Source organism: Pogoniulus pusillus, chromosome 32 (genome assembly GCF_015220805.1).
Source record: "Pogoniulus pusillus isolate bPogPus1 chromosome 32, bPogPus1.pri, whole genome shotgun sequence".
NCBI lineage: Eukaryota > Metazoa > Chordata > Aves > Piciformes > Lybiidae > Pogoniulus > Pogoniulus pusillus.
Genome location: NC_087295.1, coordinates 1,099,680 through 1,126,919, shown reverse-complemented (window position 1 = coordinate 1,126,919; position 27,240 = coordinate 1,099,680). Strand labels below are relative to the sequence as shown.

At 52.1% G+C, this 27,240-nt stretch overlaps 1 protein-coding gene across 1 annotated transcript in view; it reads left to right on the top strand.

Moving 5' to 3' along the window:
* Positions 1-27,240, top strand: part of ULK4 (unc-51 like kinase 4) — a 114,746-nt gene that overhangs the window by 84,644 nt on the left and 2,862 nt on the right. Inside the window, exon 36 of the mRNA XM_064169733.1 lies at positions 26,485-26,573. Coding sequence (XP_064025803.1) covers positions 26,485-26,573 — 89 coding nt within the window. The remainder of the gene's footprint in view (positions 1-26,484; positions 26,574-27,240) is intronic.

Here is a 27,240-nt window from a genome sequence, read left to right as displayed (position 1 = left end):
TAATTGAGTACAGTTAAAGTATGATGTGAGCACATGAGAATCTACATTAAAACAAGATTGCAGCCTGTCAGCACTTTCTTTTGTTCAGGTCTCTGTTTATTAGGCTATGGCTGCTCACCTACTTTTTAATGACTTTATAATAATAGTAGCAACACATTCATCACTGGAGATGTCTAAACCAGTTTGATTACACAATATGCAAAGCAAAAAACAATCTGACACAAAGTTTGCTAAAGAACTGGGTCTGGAAGTTAGGATTATGCACCAACAAACAAGCAGAGGCCTTCCTGTCTCCTCTCTTCATTGCTTTGGGTTTGCTGGTGTTTGGTTTGTTTCTTGCAGCAAGTGCCTGGCACCTGAAGTGGCTTATGGAGATCATTCTGCTGCTTTATTTGGACAGCCTCAGTGCATCTAGGAGTAAACATCTTGAGAGGTGTCAGAAAAAGCATCTGCATTTCTTTCCCAGTTCTGTCATTATACAAAGTTCTTGTGCTGCAGTAGTTGTTCTTGGCTTCTCCATGTGGTCAAGCAAAGAGGAGCTGTCAACAAGTCCCACTCCAGCACCAGGACACGGGGCAGTGGTTTGAAGCTGAGGCACAGCAGGGTTAGACTGGAGCTGAGGAAAATGTTCTTCAGTAGGAGGGTGTTGAGACTCTGGCACAGGCTGCCCAGGGAGGCTGTGGCTGCCTCCTGTCTGGGGGTGTTCAAGGCCAGGCTGGATGAGACCTTGAGCAGCTGAGTCCAGTTGAGAGGTGTCCCTGGGCATGGTGGGGAGGTTGGAGCAGATGAGCTCTGAGCTCCCTTCCCACCTGAGCCACTCTGTGATTCTATGATTGATGTAGAAGACAGCTCTGTGAACCTTCCTTGGAGCTTTCCAAAGGGAAAGGTTTTGTGCTCTGGGGAGTAAGGGAGGCCATCCTGTCTGCAGGGTGCCCGAGGGTCACAGCAGTGCCCTTGGCTTCTGCTGGGATGGCTCCTGTTGCTCTCTAGCCATGTCAGACTTCTCTCTACAGCTGTTGCCTTCTTCTGAGAAGACAGGCATGGTGGATGTTGGTCTCTTCTCCAGAGTGTCAGGTGCTAGGACAAAAGGACATGGCCTCAGATTGCACCAGGGGACGTTTGGGCTGGACATTAGCATTAGGAGGAATTTCCTTGCTGAAAGGGTTGTCAAGCCCCGGAACAGGCTGCCCAGGGAAGTGGTGGTGTCACCATCCCTGGAGGCATGATGGTAGTCACTCTAGCACCTACAGCAGTTGAGCACTTCTTGCCACCTCCAGCATGCACTGTTGAAATGAAAAGCTGGGGGTGTTTTTGTCAGGAATGGATGAGGAAAGGAATATCTCTGCTCTCTGGAAGTTCTTCTGTGACTTCCTTTGGAAGGAAAGTTTCCCATGTCCCATAAAGCCTCCCAGACCTGTAGAAACATTTAAATCCAGTTTACATTCCATGCAGCACTTACAGCTGTGGTCTAGATTCATCACTTCTGGGTTTAATGACACGTTTCTGCTCCTCCTCCTTCCCTCAGCCTGCTGTCATAGGCACTGATTTAAAAGGGTTATGTTCTCATGAATTATTGCACTGACACAAAACAATTCATGTCAGAACACCTTGGTACTCCAGTGCCAGAATGGTGCTGTTTCTAGTCAAGCAATTACAGGTGCTAACAAGGTGCTAGAACTCTGCCACATATTGCACAGTCAGCTCCTTAGAGGACTTTCCTCATTAATCTTCAGTCCCCAGACCTTTGGGCTGAACACGTGGGCAGAATCTTCTGAGCAGCACTGTCACTGATTTGCCCTCTGATGGCTTCTGTTTACTCTTGCGTAGAATCACAGAACCAAGCAGGCTGGAAGAGAGCTCCAAGCTCAGCCAGCCCAACCTAGCACCCAGCCCTGCCCAACCAACCAGACCATGGCACTAAGTGCCCCAGCCAGGCTTGGCTTCAACACCTCCAGCCACAGAGACTCCACCACCTCCCTGGGCAGCCCATTCCAATGCCAATCACTCTCTGCCAACATCCTCCTCCTAACATCCAGCCTAGACCTGCCCTGGCACAGCTTCAGACTGTGTCCCCTTGTTCTGTTGCTGGGTGCCTGGCAGCAGAGCCCAACCCCACCTGGCTACAGCCTCCCTGCAGGCAGCTGCAGGCAGTAATGAGCTCTGCCCTGAGCCTCCTCTTCTGCAGGCTGCACATCCACAGCTCCCTCAGCCTCTCCTGACTGGGCTGTGCTGCAGCCCCTCCCCAGCCTTGCTGCCCTTCTCTGGACACCTTCCAGCACCTAACATCTCTCCTGAATTGAGGGGCCCGGAACTGGACACAGCACTCAAGGTGCATCTTTTGCTACATCTGGGTGTTTAACCCTGAAGCAGGAAGCAGCTGACAGTGCTCCTTGCGCAGCGCTGTGTAGCCAGAAGCATTTTGGTGTCCTCACGTTTGAGAACTGGGGTTGAAATAAATCCATGGTGTTAGCACTGTGGAGGTGATTCAGCACTGACAGTTCCATCAGAGGGCTCCCACTGACTGTGATCTGAAGCAGGAAAGGAAGTGGCAAGACAAGGGCAGACAGAAATAGTCACTCTGCAGTGACTCTCAGTTGTTCTGATAACCTCAGAATATTCTCCTCTGCCGTTTGTGGTTGTCCTTAGACTGAGAAAGGCTGAACTGTGAACTAGCAACATGTCAGGCAGGTAGCAGAGCTGCACTAGTTTGTACAAGCTAAAAGGTTCTGCAGTGTTCATCCAAAAATTCCCCAAGTGGGGAACTTGTGCATCCTGCTGAAGTTAGCAGGCTGACTTGTTGCCTTGCCTGCTTAGGTCCACAGGCTCATGGTTCCTCGGCTTAGATCTCCAGGCAGCACTGAGGGAAGGCTGTGCATGCATCCATGAAGTTTCAGTAGGCTGTTGTGGTTTTAAGTGCATTGTGCCTTTCCCCCTGCCTCTCACTCTGTGTTGCAGGCCTGTAAACTGCAAAGACAGAGCAGGGCCAGGACAGTGTTTGGAACAGCTTCCAGCAGCTGCTGTGCCGCTCTGCTTGGTGAGGCAAAATGGGAACTGCAGAAGCCAAGCATTTGGAGCAGTGTATCCAAGCTGCACTTCAGTAACAGAGCACAAGCAGGAGTTAATAGCAGCGTTAATGTGTTCAGAAGGGCAGGCTGAAGATTGTCACTAATGACTTGGGAGCTACCCTGGCATCCCCATGGAGAGAAGGAGGAGGCTAATTAACTGGTGCATGCATGGGCTGGGCCAGGTACTGCCAGTACCTAGCAAGTAATGCTTCCTCATTTGCACATTGTGTTTACAAGCAGTGGTTAGTTCCATTTTGATTGCAAGTGCAATATTCTTCTCAACTGTGCCCTCAGAAAACCCTCTATTTTCTTTTCAACAGGAGTGAATTCCTCCCTGTGCCAATCCCTTCCACCCACTCCCCCTGCATATGCAGACAGCAATTTTAAGATGACATTCAGAAAGAAAAAAAAATACCATTTGCAATCAAGACATCAATTTGTGTTTTAGAATTCAGATTATAGGAGTTCAGTGCCTGAATTTGCATAGATAATGTCTGGTTTGCATAATAACTTGAGATCTATTTTCTTCTCTGCTGGTTTAAAGTCCATTTAATCACATCCCAGACTTAACTTAGGGCTTACAGGAAATAGTTGGTACAATCTAAGCTGAGATCCAATCCTAGATTCCAGTCTCCATTATTGACTCCACCAGAAAGGCCTGGATAATTGATAAACCAAGGGAAGAACAGAGCAAAAGCTTTTGGATCAGAGAGGCTTGTGATCCAAAAGGATGGGAAATAACCAGCCCAAATGTTTTGACCACATCCAGAAGATTTTTCCTCTGTCCTTACTCTTTGCCTGTTCTTCAGGCCTTTCAGTTCATAATCATAGAATCAAGCAGGTTAGATGAGACCTCCAAGCTCAGCCAGCCCAACCTAGCACCCAGCCCTGCCCAACCAACCAGACCATGGCACTAAGTGCCCCAGCCAGGCTTGGCTTCAACACCTCCAGCCACAGCCACTCCACCACCTCCCTGGGCAGCCCATTCCAATGCCAATCACTCTCTCTGCCAACAACTTCCTCCTCACATCCAGCCTAGACCTGCCCTGGCACAACTTGAGACTGTGTCCCCTTGTTCTGTTGCTGGGTGCCTGGCAGCAGAGCCCAACCCCACCTGGCTACAGCCTCCCTGCAGGCAGCTGCAGACAGCAATGAGCTCTGCCCTGAGCCTCCTCTGCTGCAGGCTGCACCCCCCCAGCTCCCTCAGCCTCTCCTCACAGGGCTGTGCTCCAGGACCCTCCCCAGCCTTGCTGCCCTTCTCCAAACACCTTCCAGCACCTCAACATCTCTCTTGAACTGAGGAGCCCAGAACTGGACACAGCACTCCAGGGGTGGCCTGAGCAGTGCTGAGCACAGGGGCAGAAGAACCTCCCTTGTCCTGCTGCCCACACTGCTCCTGGTATCTACGATTGAGTCTCAGCTGACATTGCACCAAGTATCTCCTGCCAGCCAGTAAGTGAAGTTTGGGTTTTATTATTTAAATGATTTTTTTTTGAGAGGACTTCATTTTGTCAGCATTTTTGCAGCTTGTTGTAATAGCATCCAAAAAATGTCCTTCTGTTCAGTCAGCAAGGACTTAGTGTGTGTGACACTGGAGCCCAACTGTACACTTGTCAGGAACATGTAATTTAAGATGTCAGGAAATTGTAGGTTAGTGTTTGTAAGGAAAAAAACAGGCCTGGGGAAGCTCCTCTGACAAACCCCATGGCTTCTGAGGGGTTTCTTTCCCTCAGCAGATTATGCTGAGCTCTGCAGTTACCTTCTTTGGAGAAATAATTTGCTTTCATTCCTTTCCCTTCAGTGTTTTTTACTTAACTTTAGACTTTTGGTGAGCAGTAGTTTCTTGGAAAAGGTGAACAATTCTTGACTGCAGGAGAAGAGCTTCAGGAGTGAAATACTTACACACCTGTGAACAGCCTAGGCCAAATAAAACACTGCAGGCTCTGCTCTGCCACTACAGATGCCAGCCTGTGAGTTAGGGCAGGTGCTGCCTGCATCCTGCTTTTCTTGCTGCAGAAAAGCTTTACAGAGCCAGAGTGAGTCAGAGACTTGAGGAATCTAATTGCTCAGAAGGATTAGACCTGAGAGGACTGCCTTGCTTTAGAAAGAGCAGGCTAAGAGCCCCCAGCCTTGCTGCCCTTCTCTGGACACCTTCCAGCACCTCAATATCTCTCTGCAATGGGGGAGCCCAGAACTGGATACAGCACTTAAAGGTGTGACTTGAGCAGTGCTGAGCACAGGGGCAGAAGAACCTCCCTTGATCTGCTGGCCACACTGCTCCTGAGCCAGCCCAGGATGTCCCTGAACTGCAGAGAGAGTTGGACTAGATGACCTTTGGAGATCCTTTCCCATCTAGACTGTTCTAATTCATTTCACTTAGCAAATAGGTGAAATAGTAAATTGCTGAGTGTAGGAATCTATGAAGTTACTTGCTCCTAGATGTTTAAGTATGAGGTAGTGATCCAGATTGATTCACAGCTGAAGTTTCACTTTGGAGTAGGGTTCAGATGTGAGTGTTCAGAATTTCAACAGCTTTCCTTAGAAGTCCTCTGCCAGAGCCAGGCAGGGGACACAAGAGTCTGATTTCAATAGGTCAGATTTCATGGGCTGCATTGTGTTTGCTTCTGACTGCAGATGCTGCTGCAGTTTGGCTCTGAAGAATGTCTTTTCTAGTTGGCTTTTATCAGACAGATAAAATAGATAGGAATAACCAAAAGGCAAAGAGATGAGGATGTGTGAGTAGGAGCAGTGGGGAAATGCCTCTGCCCCACGAGCAGAATTCCTGTCAGAGTGGAGTGTAAAGATCACTGCTCTGGGGTCTTGTCATAGCACGGTTCCAGAGGTGGCAGTGTCACAAGGTTGGCACAGTTGTGGTGCAAGCCTCCCTAGAACCAGTGCAGCATATGCTGAGAGAAGAAGCTTTGCTGTTGGCAGAGGCGCCAGCTGCCTCAAATCTCAGAGTGGCATAAGCTGCCTGACAAATGCCCTCTCATCTGGCTCTTGCTGTGACACAAAGCATAAGGATCCGAGTAACCTGCTCCACTGAGAAGCAAGCAAGCCAAAGCCAAAGCTCCCACCCGAGAGACACAGCCGTTTTAAAGCCAGCAGCTAGTGGGAGCTGGAGGCAGGCAGCCCGTGGAAGGATGCTGGTGTACAAAGGCAGTGCCCGGTGTGTGCCTGGAGGAGTGCTGCTGTGCTGCCGTGCCCTCGGAGGGGCCTTGCCCCTCGCTTCCAATTGCAGCCATGCAAGTGGAGCTTCCCTGTCTGTCTCCCAAAATGATTCCCAGGCTACAACCAGCATTTGCTCTTTTGCTCAGTCCGAGTTGCTGCCAGGGCTCGTTCGAGCTAGCCGTGCTGCTTTTCAGTGCAGCGAGTGAGGGGCAGGCAGGGGGAAGGGCAGCAGCCAGCCTGCCTGCAGTCAGCCTGCCTGCCTTTGCTCTGGCTGCCAGCCTGGCGCTGTCTCCGGAGGTAAGGCAGAAACGCTGGCTGTGGCTTTTGCACAGGTGGCCAGGCTCACAGCAAGTCTCTGGGGGAGCCGTAGCTTCCCAGGCCTGCTAGGAGGGCAGGCAGAGCGGTGGTGTTTTCTGCTGGGAGTTTCCGTGCAGCAGGCTGCGATTTCCGAGGGTCTCAGCTGAAGGGAGTGGGCTCCCTCTGCTCCCTGCCCCTGCCCCGCAGCTCTGCCTGCCGCTGGCTCAGCTTCTGCCCCCATCAGAGCAGAGCTGGTTCCTCTTGCTCAGCCTGCGAAGCGCTGCTGCTGCCACCCCGGCTTGTGCCTGCCGCTTGAGCAAGCTGAATTAGTGTAATGGGAGACTGGGTGACCTCTAGGACCTGCAGTGGTGATCTCTTCATTTGGCTCGGGTGGAGCTGTGCCCTGGGGCTGAGGTTTCCCCAGATGACTGAGCCGTTCTAGCAAGCGCTGCTGTGAAAGGGAAGACCCCCCCCAGGGACATGGTTCCCTCTGCTTTTGCTGCTCACTCCGACGGCAGAGTGAACCCAGGCGAAAAGTGAACAGTTTGAGGTCTGTTTGGTGAGCTAACTGAACCCAGGGGCAGCAGGCAGGTGTTAGAAGCAGTGGAGCTGCAGACGAGCACCAGAAGAAGAGTCCAGCCTCTTCTGGCAGCAGAGGGGTGTGAGGTTCACAGGCTCACAGATGTCAGGGGCTGGAAGTGACCCAAAGAGATCATGTCCAACCCTCTGCCAGAACAGGACCATGCAATCTAGCTCAGGTCCCACAGGAACACATCCAAACAGGCCTTGAACAGCTCCAGAGAAGGAGACCCCACAGCCTCTCTGGGCAGCCTGTGCCAGGGCTCTGGGACCCTTACAGGAAAGAAGTTCCCTCCTTGTGCTGAGCTGGAACCTCCTGTGCTGCAGCTTCCATCCATTGCTCCTTGTCCTATCCCAGGGAGCAGTGAGCAGAGCCTGTCCCCCCCCTCCTGACCCCCAGCCCTCAGATAGTTATAGACATTGATTCAATCCCCTCTCAGTCTTCTCCTCTCCAGACTAAGCAGCCCCAGGTCCCTCAGCCTCTCCTCACCAGGCAGGGCTCCAGTGCCCTCATCATCCTCGTAGGCCTCCGTTGGCTCAGCTGCCCTGCAGACCACACTACTAAAGCCATCATCACGACCCTGTTCTGCTTGGGAAGATGTACTTGGGTATGGAATTCCTTAGCAGAGGAAACATGTATGTCTGTGTTGCAGCCCTCAAGGAGAGCAAGAGAACTCTTCTGGGGTTTTTCACAGTGAAACAGGGCAGCAGGGTAAGCAGAGCTGTACTCCGGAGCTGTTGGGTGCTAAATGCTGCCTGCAGAGAGCAGCGAGGGAAGGCGTTTGTGTTTGTTGTGCAGTCTAACACTTCCAGGAGGAATGCTGAGTTCCCGGCAGTTTCTTTCTGGAAATTAACATAAAAAAAGAAAGGTGTTTGTGTGGCCATTAACGCCCTGGTTAACACTTCCTTTCCCATGGCCCTGCTGGGAGAGCTGGGGACGGAGTAAAACCCTCCCTGGTGAGTAAGCCTGAAGTGTTACAGGGCGGGGGGGGGGAGCGTAGGGAGCAAGCTTGGTGAATGTGCTTGGAGGGGAGAGTCTAAAGTACCGGGACAGGGCAATGGCAAAAGCGTCCCAACGAAACCGGCAGCGGCAGAGCCACCGCTGGCACCGCCTGGCATCGCTGTGCAGACTTGGCAGAGGTTGGCAGCAGCCCTACGTGGGGAACCTCTGCCTGGGCTGCGCCTTAAGTCGATGCTGAAGTGGCAAACGGCAGTGGAGCACGGCACCGTTTCGTGGGGATAAGTCCATCTGTGGGAGGGTTTCTGCCAGCATTGTTCAGGGCAGGGTTTCGCCATCGCCCTAAAGCAGCCTCCGTGTGTGGGCTGGCATCGAGGAGGGAGGTCCCAGCGCTGTGTTTCCGACGCCTCTCTGGTGCCAGCGGGAGCCTGAGTGCTAAACTGGAAAACCAGCCTAAGGACAAGGCATGGGTGGGGCTGGCCAGATCCCATCCCTGATTTCTTGCCATCCGATGGCACCAGTGCCAGCGCTGGCACAGGGGAGGCTGTGGGGAGAGGGGAAAGGTCCCCTTGGCAGCAGCTCCAACTCAAGATGGTGATGCAGAACTCGCAGCCTGGGGTTGTGGGCGGAGGAATGGGAATTTTTGTTGTTCTAAATTAATCCAATCGTCATCATCCATCTCAAGACAGAGATTGTGTCCAAGCTCCTAAGTTGGCCCAGATCCTGCTCTGCGTCAGTCGGCAGGGAGTGTGGTTTCTTATTCCCAGGCCCCCACTGGAGCAGATTTCTTGATGGGGTGCGCTGCGTGCAGGAGAGCACAGCGCTGAGGCTCTGAAGGAGCGCAAGCATCCTTTCCCCTTGCACTGGGTACCAAGGCGTGCGTTAATAGACAGCTGCCTGTGCTCGGCCCTGCCTTGTGTAATCAACGGCGCAAAAGACTCTGCTTGCGGCAGCCGGCGCAGGCACCCCCCAGGGTTCTGGGGCAGCACCGCTGTCAGGGCTGCAGCACACCCAGGGCGCGGGGGGGTGAGCTGCCTGACACCTCCTGTGCTGTTAGTGCGCCCATTAACTGTAGCGGAGGGAAAAGATGGGGAGTCAGTGAAAGCCTGGATGCTGAAGGATCAGCTCGCTGGTGACCGTCAGTGGCCAAGCTCGCCTCAGAGAGCTAAGCCAAACTGCAGAAGTGCTCTTACCCACGAAGCGGCTGCGCTGGGGCAGCTTCCAGCCTGCTGACCTCTTTGGCTCCCTAGCAGCTGCCTGTGACTTTGGGATGGTTTGGCTCAGAGTTTGCTGAGGAGCTGGGCTAAGGTTGCAGCTTTCCTAATCTCCTCTTGATGACATTCACGTAGCTTCCTGGAAGATCATTAAGACAGTTTATTATGGTGGTGATAATGATGATGTTACTATTATTATTATTATTATTATTATTATTATTATTATTATTATTATTATTATATTTTGTTGTTATATTTTAAAACTATTTTTAGTTTTAGGTTTATTTTTATTATTATTAATTAGCTTATTATATTATTTTTAATAGTTTTAGTCTAGTTTTCTATTATTAATTTGGTTTATATTATTACTTTATAGATTGAGGTTTATGTTCAGTGTTGTTTTTTATTATTGATTATTTTTTATCCAATTATTATTGTTATTATTAGTTTTATTTTATTTTTATTGCTATTTGTTATTATTTATTTATAGATTTAGGTTTATTTTCAGTGTTGTTTTTTATTATTGATTTTTTTTTCCTGTTATTATTAGTTTTATTTTTATTGCTATTTGTTATTGTTATTATTTATTTATAGATTTAGGTTTATTTTCGATTTTAAATTATTATTAATTTGTTTTATATTTTTATTATTATTTTAATTATTTATACATTTAAGTTTATTTTCGGTTTTGCTTTATTTTTTATTGTTATTACCAGTTGGTATTATTAGATTTATTTTATTTTTTACTTTTTATTTAAGTTTCAATCCAGTTATTAGTAGTAGTTTTATTTTTCATTACTATTTGAGTTTTATTATTATTTATTTATCGGTTTAGGTTTTTATTAATAATAATTCGGTTTATATTTTTTTTATTATAGATTTCGTTTTAGTTTTTATTTCAATTTATAGTATTATTACTAATTATTATTAGTTTCGTTTTTTTATTTTAGTATTTTATTTTTAAATTTCTATTATTAGTTATTATTGTTAGGTTTGTTTTATTTAAATGTTTATTACTATTTGTTTTTCATCATCAATAATTCCATTATAGATTTAGGTTTATTTTATTTTTTATTACTCTATTTTTATTTTCAATTCTTTTATTTTATTTTTTATTAATGATAATTTATTATTGTTGTTTAATTATTTTGCTGTTTATTTTGCCTTCTCTTCTATTAATTTGTTGTTTGTTGTTAGTGCTGTGTGTTGAAGCTCCGATGCCTCTCTTCTCCCCTGGCTCTGCTGCTGTGGGCAGCCGCTCCCCGGCGCAGCAGAGCTGTCCCTGGTTGGGCAGAGTGGCTTTTGCCAAAGGTTCTGGTGGTGTTTGAAACCTTGAAACACCTGAAAATCTGGCAGCCTTTGGCCCCTTCAAAATCCCTTCCGTGTTGGACACAGAAGTGAAGCTTCTGTCGCTGGTGTTCGTGGATCACCTCTCAGTGGGAAGGGCCCAGAGTGTCCTGCCAGCTGCGTGCTTTAGTGGCTGAAAGGGGCAGGGGCATCTCTGCGTGCAAAGGTGCTGGTGCTGGACCGGAGGGAGGGGAGAGCCTGCCCTGTGCTGCTGGGCTGTCATCCAGTCCTCACTGAAACGCTGGTGCCTAATGGGAAGGGAAATGGCAAGGCAGACCTGGAGGTGCCGGAGTGTGTCCAGAGCAGGGGGCTGGAGCTGCTCTGCTGTGACAGCAGGCCCAGAGAGCTGGGACTGTGGAGAAGAGAAGGCTCTGAGGAGACCTTATGGTGGCCTTTCAGCATCTGAAGGGGGTTACAAGAAAGCTGGGGAGGGACTTTTTAGAGTGTCAGGGAGTGGTAGGACTGGGCAGAATGGAACAGAACTAGAAGTGGGTAGGTTCAGACTGGATGTTAGGAAGAAATTCTTCTCTGTGAGGGTGGTAAGACACTGGCACAGGTTGCCCAGAGAGGTAGTGGAAGCCTCATCCCTGGAGGTGTTTAAGGCCAGGCTGCACGTGGCTCTGAGCAACCTGACCTAGTGTGAGGTGTCCTTGCCCATGGCAGGGGAGTTGGAACTGAGTGATCCTTGAGGTCACTTCCAGCCCTGACGATTCTGTGCTTCTTGCAGAGTGGCATAGTTGCCAGCAGCTGCTGTTTCCACCGAAGGAGCGCATGCATCGTGCCAGTTTGAGACTCAGCATGGGCCTTATCTTTCCCTCTCCTAGATGTAAGAAGGGTGTAAGTGTGGATGCCTCAAAATCCGTGTGCGATCCGTGCAGAGCCTGCACTCAGTGGTTGTTGCTTTGGGCTAAAGTGACACAGAGCTACAAAACTAGCAGCAGAACTTTACATTTCCCAGTGTGTTCTGAGTCACAAGAGCCAGTGGTCTGGAAAATGTAAATTTAATGCCTGAGCTTTTGTGCCTGCTGATCTGTTGTGATGTTTTAATTCCTGCTGGTTGGTCGTCTTCATGGACTCATGGAACTGGATCCACAACTGGGGCATAGTCAAAGTGCTCTCTTTTAGCCAGCTCTGCCAAACCTGCACTTCCTTTCCTACATGTTTGTTATCTCTGCTCCTGTTGAAAAAGTCTATAGCTGAAAACTTAGCTAAATGCTTTCAGTAGTCTTAAGAGGTCTCAGAAGTGCCTTAAAACAGGGAATGCTTCACCCTGCAAGGCATGTGCAGAAGCAGGGTTATTGCCATGCAGTAGCAGTGCTGCAGCTCAGCTGGGTTAATTATCAACGCTGTAACAGCCAAAGTAGTTCCTAGTGCTGTGGGAGCCAGGGATTCGAGCTTGCTGATTTGTGTGACTTCATCTGTGTACAGGTAGCATTCATGCCCAAGGGTCAAGGTTTGTGTCAAGGTCAGTGATAAAGCCTTCCTGCCAAGGACACTAACTCTCCTCAGGCTGGCTGATGAAATCACCTACAAAAGACTGGTTTGCAGAGACCTTTCACCTCTGCTGCTCAATTCGGAGGCTGTGCTTCAGAGACTGCGCTGCCTTCACTGCCTGAGGGTCCCTGCTGCAGCGTGGGAGCAGCTGGGCTCACTGACCAGTTGCCCGTGTTCCACAGTGCAGGCCTGGCAGCTGTTCTTGCTGAGAGGCTGCACAGAGTAGTCTCTGGCAGAGGAGCTGCTGTAGCGGCAGGCATTACTGCTGAGCACAGGTCCTGCTTTAGTCCCTCTGAGTCCGAAGGGAGTTCAGTAGCGGTAGGGACGGGCCCTCGGGCAGCTGAAGGCATTCTGGTGCAGGAGGTGGGCAGCTCAACACGTTGGCAGGGTGGGAGCCGAAGAGAAGCAGGACTTAACTTTGCAGCATGAGGGTCCTGATTGATCAACAGCACTGCTGAAGGGCCTGCATGACAGCCTTTTCTCTTTGCTTTTCCAAACTCACTGGTGAAAAACCTTCCCAGCTGCTTCAGACACATCACTACGAACCCACCTCTTTGTCACACTGAGCTCAGAGTGCTCTGATGTGCTTAAAGGCTTCCAAACCACTTTTCAGCGATGGAGCAAACTGGCTGATGGTTACTTGCTGTGTTCTGCAGAAGGGCAGTTTGGCTGTGGCTTACAATTATGCATAGCTTTCCTCATTAGAAACAGCATTTATTGCTTTGAACCAATCCTAGCTATATCAGGGACTCCTCCTGTCCTTGTGCAATGCTGCACAAGTATGAACATCAGTTTTAATTAGCTTTCCCCAGTGCTGAACCTGCTGCACTCTGCTCTGTTCTCCATCAGTTTGCTGGTCAGAAGTTGTTGACCTTTAGATTACGCTGCAAAATCCATCTGTTGCTGCAGGCCCTCGTGAAAAGAGATGTAAAGAAAAGTTATCTCTTGTCAGCCACTGAAACAAACTCAATTAGAGGCAGTGGCTCAGTTTCCAAGGCCCGAGTTTCTTCAAAATCAGGAGAGGAGAAGCTGTGAACTGGCACTATCCACTGGAGAACTGTGTCCCAGCACACATCAGCCTCCTGTTCTCCGTGGGAGAAGTTGTTCTAGGGAGAGCCCTAACCACCAATCAGGTTCTCTTCTGTGATCTAGGCAGATGAAGGCCATAACCTCCCACTGCTTCTCTCTCCATGCCAGCTTCCAGCTTGTTGTAAGGGTGGTCTCACCCACGAGACTCCCCTGCCAACAGTCTGCTGTTGGCACTCTGTGCTGCGTACCCATCAGCTGCCTGGCTCTGTGCCCTCACCACTCTGACGTGTCCCCTAATTTAGCTTTTTCTGCCCCACAGCCTCCAAGACTGTACAGGGAACCTGCCCATTTTTTTGCCCCTTGGTGTTGCTTGGTGGCACACTCAAGGTTCTTTGATTTCTTGATGGAGTTCCTTGCCCTGGAGGTGTCCAAGCAAAGCCTGGATGGGGCACTTAGTGCCATGGTCTAGTTGGCTGGGTGCTAGGTTGGGCTGGCTGAACTTGGAGGTCTCTTCCAGCCTGGTTGATTCTGTGATTCTATGATCCTAGCACGTGTTAAACGTGGGCAGGCCCAGGCACTTTTTACTCATCTACTGCCACTGGTGTGGCTGAAGTTTGAGGACAATTTAAACTGAGACTGACAAACGCTTCTGCTAATTACAACGCAGTGATGTTCTTCATCCTTCACCTGCACTGCATCAATTATCAATGTCTTTTAGTCATGCAGGTTTCACTGACTTGGTCAGCTCTTCTCAAGGCTGTTTTGGTGCTGTTCTCAGAAACCTTTGCAACACTTCTTGTTTTAGCTTCCTGTGCTTTTTGCTTGCCATTGGAATCACAGAATGGCTTCAGTTTCAGGTAAGAGAGAAGACTTGGGGTTACAGGATTGTGTCATAGAACCCTACAATGACTTAGGTTGGAAGATACCTCCAACTGCTCCAACTTCCCCACTACAGGCAGGGACACCTCTCAACTCAGACTTGGCTGCTCAAGGCCTTGTCCAGCCTGGCCCTGAACACCCCCAGGGAGGAGGCAGCCACAGCCTTCCCGAGCAGCCTGTTCCAGAGTCTCCTCACTCTCATACTGAATGTTACCTGCAATTCTGTCGTCCCTTCAATCAATACCTGGAGTTGTCTGAGACAACCTTTGTCTGAAATCATTCTGTACCATCTAAAGGTCTTCCTCTCTCTTTGGAGTGTTCTTCATCTCCTTTTCCAGACAATGTATGAATGCACTGCAGAGCAGAGATCTTGGTAGTCTTGTGAATGGTCTGCCCAGGGCCGTGGTGCAGTCCCGAGCAGGACCGGGGGGCAGTGCAGAAGGGGACGAGAGCAGGAAAGGATTAGCAGGAGGAGAAGTGCTGCCTTCTCTCCGGGTGCCCTTTCCCGCAGTTCCTGGTGTTGCTCTTTGACTCTGCTGAGGAACTACTCTTGTTTGGTAACTTTGGCCAGCTCTGCTTGCCTGCTCTAAGGGGACAGCTTGGGACTTACAGGAGCTTTTTGATAGGGCTGTGAAGGGAGAGAAATAGCTGTGAATGGTCAACCCTTTCCCTCGGTTCAAGGGACCATATCCCTCCTTCCTGCCCAGAGGGGCAATCTCTTTGGGTTTGCCCTGGGACCTAGCAAAGGAAGCAGCCACTTTCCCTGGCTGAACGACCAAAGAGCATTGGAAAGACACCTCAAAAGAGCTCCTTTAGCTGCTTCCATTCCCTGCAGAGCCACCAGGACATGATTTGGTCTTGCTCTGATGGGTTCCCCTCCTGCACGTGGGTGATAATTGCTATGGGGCTACGAATGAGGCTCTTGCAGGGAGAAGGGGCTGGGGTTACAGGGTGCAAGGGGGAAGGAGGCTGAAGGAGGGGGACAGACTCTGCTCCTGCCGTGCCATTAGTGCACCCAACCCACCGATTCATCTGCAAGCAAGGTCAGTCCGTGTGCTTGTGCTGGCTGTGGGTATCCACTGGAGATAGAGAGCCATGTCATGCACCCGGAGCAAAGAGCTGTGGGCCTGGGAGGTGGCCTCTGCCTCAGCCAGCAGGCAGCAGCAGGGCTGCAGGAACGTGTCACAGAGGTGATCTGTCACGAATCCCATTAGTAAAGCAGGAACCACAGCGAGGAGAGTTGCAAACAGTTTCCAGGCTGATGTACGTTCAAAGTATCTGTACAACAGCTGTGACTCACAAGTTAATTAAAATGATACATTCACTGTAATTTGGGAGTGAAATAAGGGTCTGCACTCACCCAGTACCTAAATGATTGGGAATTATTAATTTGCTTTTATGAAAAGCGGGAGGAGCAGCCAGTGCTGTGCTCGGAGCAGCTGCCGCCTGGTAATGACTGCTCCTGCAGCAGAGCAGGGTAGAAAGTTGTCTGAGCCGCTCGTTAGCATCCGCCACTGCCCTCCCTGTGAATTGGAAGTCGTTAAAGCCAGGGTAGCTGCTCTGGAGCTGAAGTAGGAGTCTTTACCTTACTAAAGCATTTCATTCGGATTTGCTTTAGCAGGCTTTGGGGCTAAAGCTCGCGTTTTGAAGAGGCTGGGGGAAATCATTGTGATCTAAGGCTGATCCAGAGAGCCACAGCTTTGTTTAATATTGCTGCATCGAGGGATAAAAGCTCGGTTGTTTCGCTGTCAGTTTCTTCTTCCTGCAAGGAGTGCCAGTTCTGCCGGCAGCTCAGTGCTCTCGGAGCCTCTATCTCCTGACAGTGGAGTGAGGGCATCACCTCATCCCTTGCAGATCGTCAGATGTCCCCCAGCTGGGGGATCTTTGTCTCGGATTGAGTTTAAATCAGCAGTTCAGATGTGAAAGACTCAGTATCTCATTAACAATCCCTTGATCCACCCAGTTCCCCTGGGTGCTGTTTTAGGATGATAATCCCAATCACTCTTCCAATCTTTATGAGCAATCAGTTTTCAGTGCAGCTCTTAGAAGATAAGACTTTTCCTGCTGGTTAGGTGTCAAAAACCCCCCAAGCCCCCTGACCAAAAACCCCCAAACAACCCAAGACAGGCGAGCCAGAGGCTTTGATCAAACAGGTATTCTTTTAAGTTCAGATTTAGTCGTTTTGGGTTTTGTTTCTGCATGCCTGATACTATGCTAAAACCCCCTCCAAATAAAATATGGAAAGAGAGGTTCAAAACGAAGCTCCTTGGCCAAGTTAGGTTGGGTTGTGTGCTTGGGGTAGTGCAATAAATCTCTCCTTGAAGGTGCAGCATGTTTTTTAACCTGACATAAAGGTGCCTTAACCTAACCAAGGGGGATCAGATTTGGTTAAATGTCACATCTGCTGTAAAACTCGGAACACCTCTGACAAAGCTCTGAGAGACTTTAGAAGTCTTTATTTAAGGTCTTGCTTACGTGAGTAATTGCTTTACCAGGGCGCTGCTCCTGCTGCTGCTTGTCTCTGTGGTGCGGGCAGGGCAGGGCTTTGCTGTCAGCTGGAATTTCTGGGGTCAATAGGAATGGAGTCGGTGCCTTTCCCTGGCACAGTAATGAGATCATTGCATCGGCTTTGGACTGTGACGTGATTAAGTTTGCTCTGTGACTCACTCACCTTGCCGCGGAGGACAGAGCGACGCTGGGGACAGGAGCGCAAAGCAGGCTCTGGTGGCAGGCGTCCAGAAGCGAGGGCACCCTGTTAAAGAAACAGGCATCTGCCTGCCCTCCTTCCCGTGACTCCGTTAGCATTTCAGTTATCGGCCTCATCAGGTTAAGTGTATGGGCTGCAGCATCTCGTTTGCAGGCACACCTTGTTAGTGGCGGTTGTGCAACAGCAGATGCAAAGCAGTGATGTCATTAGCAGCACATCAGCAAAGGCGTCTGAGGAGCTTTTACCTGAGACCTCTAAGAGAAAACAAACTGCTGGAGTAAGTTAAAACTGCTTTGTGACCTCTGCATGTTTACTGTGAACATCACCGTCTGCTAACAGCACTTTAGAGAGAGATTTCTTTTCCTCCCTCAGTCACAAAGAAAATGAGAGGGGGGAAAACTGCCCCAAAATAGCCAGTTCAGATCCCAATTAGCTCGCAGCTGGGTTCCGGGTAGCCGTTTCGAAGCGATCGCCTTTAGTCAGAGCTGTCCGTGCCTTGAGCAAGAGGAGAGCAGGCAGGGCATGTGAAAAGCTCTTGTGCTGGTGCCGAGATGGAGCTCGCTCCGAGGCGGGCAGAGCTGCCCAGGATCACTCTCTCCCTGGCGGAGCAGCTGAGGCTGAGCTGCAGCTTGCCGCGGCCAGCCAAAGGCTGCGGCGCGGAGCTGGTTAGCATTCAGCCGCAGCAGCTGCCCTGCGCTCATTACCATTCTCCCTAGGAGCTGCTCTGCACTTCCAGAGAAAAGTCACTTCCCTCATTTTTCCCTCAGCAGACATTGACTTCTAGGCTGTTTGCTCAAGATAAGCATCAAAATGAGGATGCAAAGGTCAATCTCTGCTGTGCTGCAGAGCTGCAAAGGGTGGGTTTGTCTTCCAGAGCATGTCCTCCTGCCCAAATTAAACGGTTCTCTTCCTTCAGCAGAAGCTTTCTTCTTTGGAAAGTCAGCAGGTTGAGTGTGTACAGCAGGACAGCCTCTCCCTTCGTTTTGGGCTTCATTCTTTGCTGGGAATGTTATCTTTTCACCTTTCTACCTCTTTATCTCCACCTTGTAATGGCAGAAGCCTATGAGCTCATGTTTAAAGTTCGGAGGTGCTGGCTGCCTCTCCTGGTCCAAGGCCACCTCTGCTTCACTGTCCTGCCTCTCTGCCGTCCCCTACCCAGCAGACCTTCATCAGCTGTCCAAGCTCATGGGACAAGTCCTAGACCAGAGCAGGTGAGATGTAATCAGGAACTTTATTCTCTCCTTGCCGCTTTGAGGACAGAACCTCTGGCAATGAAATGGAGCAGAGAGTTGGGGTAGTGGGGGCTCTGCCTGTGTGTTTTTAGACCAGGGCAACTAAACCTTTGGATAGCACAGCAAGCTGTGATATTGAACGTGCTCAAACTGAGCTTAGAGAAGTCAGCATCCCGAAGAGCTGTGCTAGCATCTTCCCTCTTGTGGGACTAAGTTTTTGCTTGGGATTTTAACCCACAGCCAGCTCTTAAAATAAGGAGATCTCTTCTCTCATGGTTTCATCAGTGCAAAGGAGTTGAGGGGGCCCCTGGAAGTCGATGCTGCCTGGCCTAAGATGAGGCAGCAAGTGAGCACCCTGAGCTCTCCCAGGTCAGCAGGACTCACCAGCAGTGGCGGCTCAAGCCAGCCCACTTAACACTGCCGTTTAGTGGGGACACATCTAGAGCAGTGAGGTGCCTGGTGAGGCCTTGCACTGGTTTAACTCAGGTGCTTGTGCCTCCTGGCTCAGCTGCATGACTGTGCAATGGAGAAGAGAAGCTGCAGTCTCTGTGGTAGCAGGCACAGCCTTCTGCATGGAGAGGATGAACCATTTAAGCCAATCTCTTCTGACGTCTACGTTTAGCTCTTGACACCATGATATATATTCCTCCTTGCCTTGTCACAGAATGGTTTGGGTTGAAGGGGACCTTTAAAGATCACCTAGCTCCAACCTGCCTGTGGATGACAGGGACACCTACTAGACCAGATTGCTCAAGACCCCATCCAGCCTGGCTTTGAACGCTTCCAGGCTTGGAGCCTCCATAGCTTCAGTGGGTGACCTGTTCCAGCACCTCACCACCCTCACAGGGAAGAATTTCTTCCTAATGTCTCATCTGAATTGAGCTTCTTCCAGTTTGAAGCCTCTGCCTTCACCCTGTCTCTGTATACCTTTGTGAACAGTCCCTCTCAATCTGCCCTGAAGCCCCCCTCAAGTACTGGAAGGCAGCTCTAAGGTCTCCCTGTTACCTTCTCTTCTCCAGGCTGAACTGCCCCAAGTCTTTCAGCCTGTCTGCACAGGAGAGGTGCTCCAGCCCTCTGGTCATCTCTGTGGTCCTCCTCTGGACCCACTCTCACAGCTTCATGACCTCCTTGTGTTGGGAGCTCCAGAGCTGGTGGGCTGCAGGTGGATCTCCTGAGGGAGCAGAGGGGCAGAATCCCCTCCCTTGACCTCCTGACCATGCTGCTTTTGGTGCAGCCCAGGGTATGGTTGGCTTTCTGAGCTGCAAGCTCACACTGGGGGCTCTCATTGAGCTTCTCAACAGCCAGCACTCCAAAGCTCTCCTCAGGACTTCTCTTTGTCCCTTCTCCACCCAGCCTGTATTTGTGCTTGGGGTTGCCCTGACCCAGGTACAGGACTTTGCACTTGGCTTTGTTGTACTTCATGAGGTGGTCATTGGCCCAGCTCTCAAGCCTCTGAGGTCCCTCTGGGTGACATCCTTGTGTCTGGAATGCCTTTGTCCCACTTTGGTGATCACTGCTGGGGGGCTGCTCAGGCCAGCCTTGTCCTTCCTGCTCCCACCACAGCCTCCTTCCCTCATCTCCAGCTGCTGCCAGCTGTGCAGAGCTGTCACACCTTGTCCCTTTTTGTGTCCTGTCGGGGTGAGTTATCAGCTGCTCGAGTTTCTCCTTCAATGAAGTGACTCTTGTCATTGCCACTGGTGTCACTAGCTGGTGACATCCTGTGGGACTCAGGCTTTGTGCTGCCTTTGGAGGTTGACAGGAGGCTGCCAGGTTGCAGTGCTTGAGCTTTTTGCTCTGCAGCAGAGTAAGGGCACTTCTTGTGTGTGCTGGACATGGCAGCTGGTAGGAGAAGCTGCAGGGAGAAGAGAGGTTATCTGCTGCTCCTCTTGGAGCCCATCTCTCTGTGCAGTCGCAGAGAAGGGACTCCACAGTATCACAGTTCATCTGTCTTGGGGCACTGTGAGGAACAGGGAAGTGGTGTGCTGGTGAGGACAGCCCCAAGAGGCTCTCTGAGACACAGGCTGCCAGGAGCTGCAACTCCAGGCCTTGGTAAAAGCAGAGGAAAGCAGCTCAGGAACCTGTTCCTGCCACTCGCTGCTGAAACCATGGTGAGTCAGCCAGCTGTGTGAGCTGAGCCAGGGAGAGGAAGGAGGATGTGAAATCCTCAGGTCACTGCTTCCTTGGTGCCACTAAAGCAGCAGGGCTCAGTGTGAAGCAGAGTCCAGACAGCTGTATGGCAGAACCCAAAGCATGGAGCCGCTGCGGCTCTCTCCAGCGTGAGGGGCAGGCAGGGGGGGGGCTTCTGCAGCATCTGGTGGCAGTCAGCCTCACTCTGTCTGTCTGTCTGGAAGCTGCAGCCCAGGTCTGGAGGTGTGTGTGCCTGTGTTAGGGGCAGCTCTGGGATGATGTTTTGGTCTGGGGTTGTTTTCACAACCAACATTATTCAGTCAGTCTGCTGTGACTGCTCCTTAATGACACTGCTGGGGTTAGGGAGTGGAGAGAGAGAGAATAAAACATGGGACCTGCCCACGTGTGGACTCATCTCCCTGGGGCAAGCTTACTTAGAATCATGGAATGGGTTGGAAGGGACATCCAAAGGTCATCCAGTTCAACTCCTTGCACTCAGCAGGGACATCCTCCACTAGAGCAGGCTGCTCAGAGCCATGTCCAGCCTGACCTTGAGTATCTGCAGGGGTGAGGCCTCAGCTACCTTCTTGGACAACCTGTTGCAGTGTTCCAGCACCCTCATGGTGCAGAGCTTGTTCCTCACATCCAATCTCAGTCTGCTCTGCTCTCATTTCAGACCATTGCTCCTTGCCTTTCAGGTACTGGCAGGCTGCTCTTAGGTCTCCCTGGAGCCTTCTCTCCCCTGGGCTGAGCAAGCTCAGCTCCCTCAGCCTGTCCTCCTAGCCCGAGTGTTCCAGCCCCTCCTTGCCTGGGCATGTTTGCTTTCTGAGAGCCTCCCCACTGCTGAGCACTGTGCTGATGTCTGGGAGCCCAGTGTCACTCTGAACAGACGCAGGAGCTGTCTGCAGGGCACTGCTGCCATGCTCAGCCACCAGCAGCAGCCTCTGCTTTCACAGGGGCAGGTGTTTGGCTCTGGGCTGCACAGAGAGCTGGCAGCTCTGAAACCCACAGCCAGCTTAAGTGGCAGTGACTGTGGCTGTTCTCCTGTGCAGCTCTGCCTCGCTGTTTCCGTGGGCACAAAGGGTGGCTGCTCTCATCTGCCCTGAGTTTTGTCCCAGCTTGTTCCTCTGACAGTAGCACTGCAGTGCTAACACTGAGAGTTCCCAGTACATAAACACCAACAAATCATCAGAGAATCAGCCAGGTTGGCAGAGAGCTCCAAGCTCATCCAGCCCAACCTAGCACCCAGCCCTGGCCAACCAACCAGACCATGGCACTAAGTGCCCCAGCCAGGCTTGGCTTCAACACCTCCAGCCACGGCCACTCCACCACCTCCCTGGGCAGCCCATTCCAATGCCAATCACTCTCTCTGCCAACAACTTCCTCCTCACATCCAGCCTAGACCTGCCCTGGCACAGCTTCAGACTGTGTCCCCTTCTTCTGTTGCTGGGTGCCTGGCAGCAGAGCCCAACCCCACCTGGCTACAGCCTCCCTTCAGGCAGCTGCAGACAGCAATGAGCTCTGCCCTGAGCCTCCTCTGCTGCAGGCTGCAGACCCCCAGCTCCCTCAGCCTCTCCTCACAGGGCTGTGCTCCAGGACCCTCCCTAGCCTTGATGCCCTTCTCTGGGCACCTTCCAGCACCTCAGCAGCTCTCTGGAATTCAGGAGCCCAGAACTGGACACAGCACTCCAGGTGTGGCCTGAGCAGTGCTGAGCACAGAGGCAGAAGAACCTCCCTTGTCCTGCTGCCCACACTGCTCCTGAGCCAGCCCAGGATGCCATTGGCTTTGCTGCCCACCTGGGCACTGCTGCCTCATCTTCAGCTCCTCTCTACCAGCACCCCCAGGTCCCTCTCTGCCTGGCTGCTCTCAGCCACTCTGTCCCCAGCCTGTAGCACTGCTTGGGGCTGTTGTGGCCAAAGTGTAGAACCCTGCACTTGGCCTTGTTCAATCTCATCCCATTGGCCTCTGCCCACCCATCCAGCCTGGCCAGGTCCCTCTGCAAGGCTCTGCTACCCTCCAACAGCTCCACACTGCTTCTAGCTTGGTGTCATCTGCAGCCTTACTGATGCTGGACTCAATCCTCTGCTCCAGATCATCAGTGAAGATATTGAACAGGACTGTGCCCAGCACTGATCCCTTTGTGAGGAGCATTTTAAGGCAGGACAAGGGCCAGTGCCAAGCTGAGGGTGTTGTTCCTTGGAGGCTGCATGCATTAGAACACCAACTCTTGGCCATTCCTAGGGCTTGGCCAGCTCACCTGAGCAGCACAGGCCTGGCTGCCCAAGGCTTTGTGCCCATCCCATGGCTGCTTGCTTGCTTTTCCTGTAGAGTAATTGCTGCTTGGGGCTGTCTGCTCTCCTGGGTGTCACTGCTTTCCAAGTGGAGAGAGGACGAGTTATCTGCAGCAGTGGCTTACCCTTGTGAGTGTCTGAATACCTGAGATGATCTGGATTGTGCTGGCACTAACCAGTCAGTGGCAGGCCTGGGCTGAGCTGCACTGGGTGCCCATGAGCAGAACAGGTAGCTGAGAAGGCAGCCAGCCCCAACACATGGGAGCTGGCTGCAGTTTGCAGGCAGACTGCTCTCTGATTCTATGGGCAGGTGTGAGGGGTGGCAGGTGCTGAAATTCAGGCACCTCTTTCAGGAGCTCAATTGTTAGGCTATAAAAAGACAGCAGCACTGGAAAAAAGAGCTACAGGAATCAACATTTAGGAGGGTTGGGAGGTACTTGTCAGAAGCTATTTCAGGAGAGAAGCTGATGGAGAGACTGTGAAGGGCATTTGTGTGTAAGCTGTAGGGAATGAGGAACTCGAGGGGATGTGCAGAGACCTGTGCATCGTTGCAGTAGTGTTTGTGACTGCTTACAGGGGGCTGATCCCAGAGGAGCAGAGCCTCAGGGATAAAGGAACAGAGACACAGGACCTGAGGCTCAGCTGGGCCTGCTCTGGTAGTGAAAAACCATCCCAGGAACTTCCCTGTTCCTCTGTAAGGGAGAAGCTGTGAGACCACCAAGGTGATGTGTGCTGGGGACGTGATGTGCTCAGCAAGCTGAGGCCAGCAGCTGCCTGGGGGCTGTGAGAGGTGAGGGCTCTGCGAGGTGTGTGCCAGCTCAGTCCCTGGCTCTGTTTGCTGAAGCTGATGTCTGGGGCCAGCTGGGATCATTGTTTGCACAGTGAAACAGGCCTGGGGCGGTAGCTGAGGCAGTCTGGCAGGCAGCTGGTGCAGGAAGCAGTGTTTGCAGGTGAGCTCAGCAGGCACAGGGTGCCCAGTGTGCATTTAGGTGTCACAGGGGTGCTGGGCTGCCTTCTGAGCATTGCAGTGCCCTCTGCAAGTCTCTTGTAGGACCTGTGGGCACCTGGGTGGGACTGCTGCTGGCTTTTGCTGGTGCAGCCAAGGTGAGCTGGATGTGATGAGGCTGTTGTGTCAAATGTTTTCAACCCAGTAGCTAGAGAGGCTGGGAGCTGCCATTGTGGCTCTTTCCTGGGCCATAAGGCCTCCCTGCACCTCCGGAGAGCAGGCTGAGCACACTGCTTGCCGTGCAGAGCAGATGGGAGCCTCAAAGGAGGCAGAGAGGTTTCCCACGGGAGTTCCTGTCGCAGCGCTTGGGCAGTGCCCCTGGGAGCAGTTGGTCTGCAGCTTCCCCAGGAGCTCAGGGCCTGCCTGTGTGTGAGCACAGCCTCACTGGGGACGGTGTCGAGCAGGGTCTAAAAGCAGGGGAGCACTCTGCAGCTTGCAGACCTCCCTCCTCTATCTGTGAGTGGTGTCTGAGCCAGTGGCTTACAGGGAGCTGGGACCTGGCCGAGGTACCCATGGAAAGTGCTGTGACCTGGGAGTAAACTGCCACACATCGAGTGGGGGAACAAAGCACCCTGGGTGCAGTCTGGGCCTTAGCAATTAGAGGTGCTGGCTGCTGGCTTCGGTGCCAGCTTCCTGCAGGCAGGGGCTGCGGGCAGCACTACGCAGCAGCTGCCACAAGCCCCACACCTGGCAGCTCAGCTCTCAGAGGTCAGCAGGACCTTTCCCCCTGCCCGCAGCCCCTGCCCGCAGCCCCTGCCCGCAGCCCCTGCCCGCAGCCCCTGCCCGCAGCCCCTGCCCGCAGCCCCTGCCCGCAGCCCCTGCCTGCAGCGTGCTTGCCAGAGCACACCTGGAGCACTCCTGCTCGTGGGACCTGCTGGGGTTTGTGCTCCAGCAGCATTGCTCAGGCCTGCTGAGATGAGCTGGCCATTAGTAACGTAAATACTTGCTTTGCCCTTGCCACCCCCCTCCTGTGGAGAGCAGAGCAGCAGGGAAGTCTGCTGGGATGGGGCAGAGAAAGGCCTGCAAGGCTCTTGCCTGTCCGAGAGACCTCTCACACGTTTTGTGAGGCAGGGGAGCAGTCCCTCTGGAGAGGTGCTGCAGAAGCCTGGGGCTGAGGGCTGCTCTGAAGGGGGAGGTGGAGCAGGTGTGGGCTGGGTGAGCTCTTAGGCCCTTCTGCCTCTGCCCAGCAGGATTTCTGTGCATACAAATCCATTTCAGTCCTCTCCACCCAAAGGCTTTGTGCCCACAGAAGCGTTCCCAGCAGTGGCAGGAGCCATGTTGCAGGCTGGCAGGCAGAGCTCAGGGCTGTGGTGGTTTGGAACAGAGCATTTGAGGATGCAAAGTTGTGCCTGGCCCCAGAGCCTCCAGCTGAGCACCCTCTGGGTGCTGTGCCTAACCAAGGGCAATTTGCTAGAGGACTCTGAGGGCTGTACAGATGCCAGGGACCAGGAGCTAGGATGTACCAGATCTAGAGATGTCTGTAACCTTTACCTGACCTTGGAATTGTATGGAGCAAGCTCCAGTCCTGGTGCCCTTCCTCCTCTCCATGGCCTCTGCTACTTTCTAATGTGCAGAATAAACAAGAGGCACAAATCTGGCAAGTGCAGAGCCCATGACAGTGCCTGGGGAGCTGCAGAAGGTCACAGAATCATAGAATGGTTTGGGTTGGAAGGGGCCTTCAAAGGTCTCCTGGTTCTAGCCACTGCCATCAGCAGGGACATCTTCCACTGGAGCAGGCTGCTCAGGGCTCAGTCCAGCCTGACCTGGGCCCTTTGCAGAGGGGGGGAAGTGTTTGGCAGAGGCAGGAGCACTCTTTAGGAGCAGGAAGCCGTGGCTGATGCTGAAGGCACTTTTCTCCTGTCTCACTGCCTGCCTGCGGTGAGATTCTCACAGGCAGCACCAGGAGACAAAAGGTGTCCAGGGGTGACAGATGCAGAAGAATGAATTCCTGACACAACTTCTATAAACCTCCAGTGAAGAGGCTTAGTAACCTGTACTCAGGATTTACCCAGGGAGCAGCCTCAGTGAGTGCTGCACCTCTGGTTCCTCCAGACAGCTGCTCCTGTCCCTGCTTAGCTGCAGGAGGTGGCTGCTGTAGGTGCAGTGATGCTGCTCCTGCAGAGCTGCTGCTGGCACATAGGGGTGGGATGAGGGAGGTGTGGAGGCAGTCTGCCCAGAGGCTTGATCCGGGTCAAGCAGGGTCACCTGTGGCATGCTAAAGCCTGAAACTCCTTGCCAGGGTTTGGGATTAAAAATCCTCTTCTTAAGCATGAACTCCTCCAGTTCCAAACCATTCAGCTGCTGTGGTCCTCCTGCTCCCTTCTCTTCAGCCACCATTTACATAGTTGTGGAAGCAGGGACTGACACCCAAACCTTTATCCAGTGACTCCTGGAGCTGCTTCAGCAAGCTGCCAAGTGCTCAGTGTCTGTTGTGTCTCAGTGCCATGGCACATCCCCTGGCACATCCCCTGGCACCTTCCCACTCGCCTGCTTACCTGGCCAGGAAGCGTGTGGCTGCGTGCAGCTGCGTAGTGACACTGCTTGAGGCTGGAGAGACAACAAGCCTGGCCTTGCAGGTCAGGGTGAAGCACGCATTAGCAAACCCTGCTCTGACCAGGGAGAAGGGCCAAGCTTTGGTCTCTCGGTCCTCGGCTCCGTAGGTGACATTCCTGGGCGGGTGTGTCCCTACGGGCTGATGAAGGGCAAGGAAAAGGCCACCTGCAGCTGTACTAACATTTTGTCCTGGCTCCTCTGAGAGGCCCCTGCCGTGGGACGTGAAGTGGCTGCCTTCCCGAGTCTCCTGGGGCTTGGGTTTGCACTGGTGCTAAGGGTGGGCTCGGGGCTGGCAGGCTGCGATGTGTGAATTCGCACACACAGGACTTGGAACAGGAGCGAGTCTGAACCGAGCCAAGTGCCCAAACCCAGTCCTGTGCGGTGAAAGCTTTCTCCTGGCTCTCTTTTAAAGCCACATTCCATTTGCAGCTGTAATCAATGCTAGAACTTGTTTCCCTCTCCCCTAGCCCCCAAAAATGACCGAGAGGAATTTGTTGTGCAGCCTTTGATAATGGCTCTTTCTTTTTGTTCCAGGTGACTTCAAACGAGAAGTGCTTAGAGAGCCTGAGGAATGATGGTGATGCTCTCATCGAGGTGCTCAAGAGCCTGGCCCAGGCTGCCAGGTGAGTTCCCTCGGGCTTCCAGGAATTTCCAGGGCTGAGCTCTTGCCTCCTCCTCTGTCTGCCGTGGTCTTCTCCTCTGATCACCCTCCCTGCAGCATGAGCTGCTCGGGTGTCTGTCCTTGGCCACGCTCCCAGCACTGCTGTGCTCAGCACTCACTGCTGTGCTCAGCACTCACTGCTGTGCCTGGCTCGGTGCTCTGCTTCCAGCCCCAGCTGGGCTGCTTTGGGGTTTGTTACAGCCTTGATTCCAAACACTGAATCAAGGTCCTGAACTGGGCACCGCTCAGGGGGCCTCAGCAGTGGGCTGGCTGCACAGAGCAGTCTTTGTGCCCTGCTTTGAAGCCACTGTTTGGTGCCCTGGGAAGCTGAAGGGCAAAGCTGCTTTTGGTGCAGGTTACCTGTGGCTTCTCTCAGGGGAATGCTGTGGCTGCCTCTGCCAGAACTAAGGTGCTCATCCTAGTAAGTTGGCCAACCTCAGCTCATCTGCTGTAGATTTTGCCCCTGAACAGTGTGAATGAAGGACTTGCTTTGAGGGGCAGAGAATAGCAACCAGATTTGCACTGCTGCCCTGGGCTGTTGGGCTGGGTTTCACCCCTGCTGGAACTAAAGTTGTAGGCATTGTAGGGGTTAGATCAGTGTCTGAAGCACTGAGGTCACCTTCTTGCTG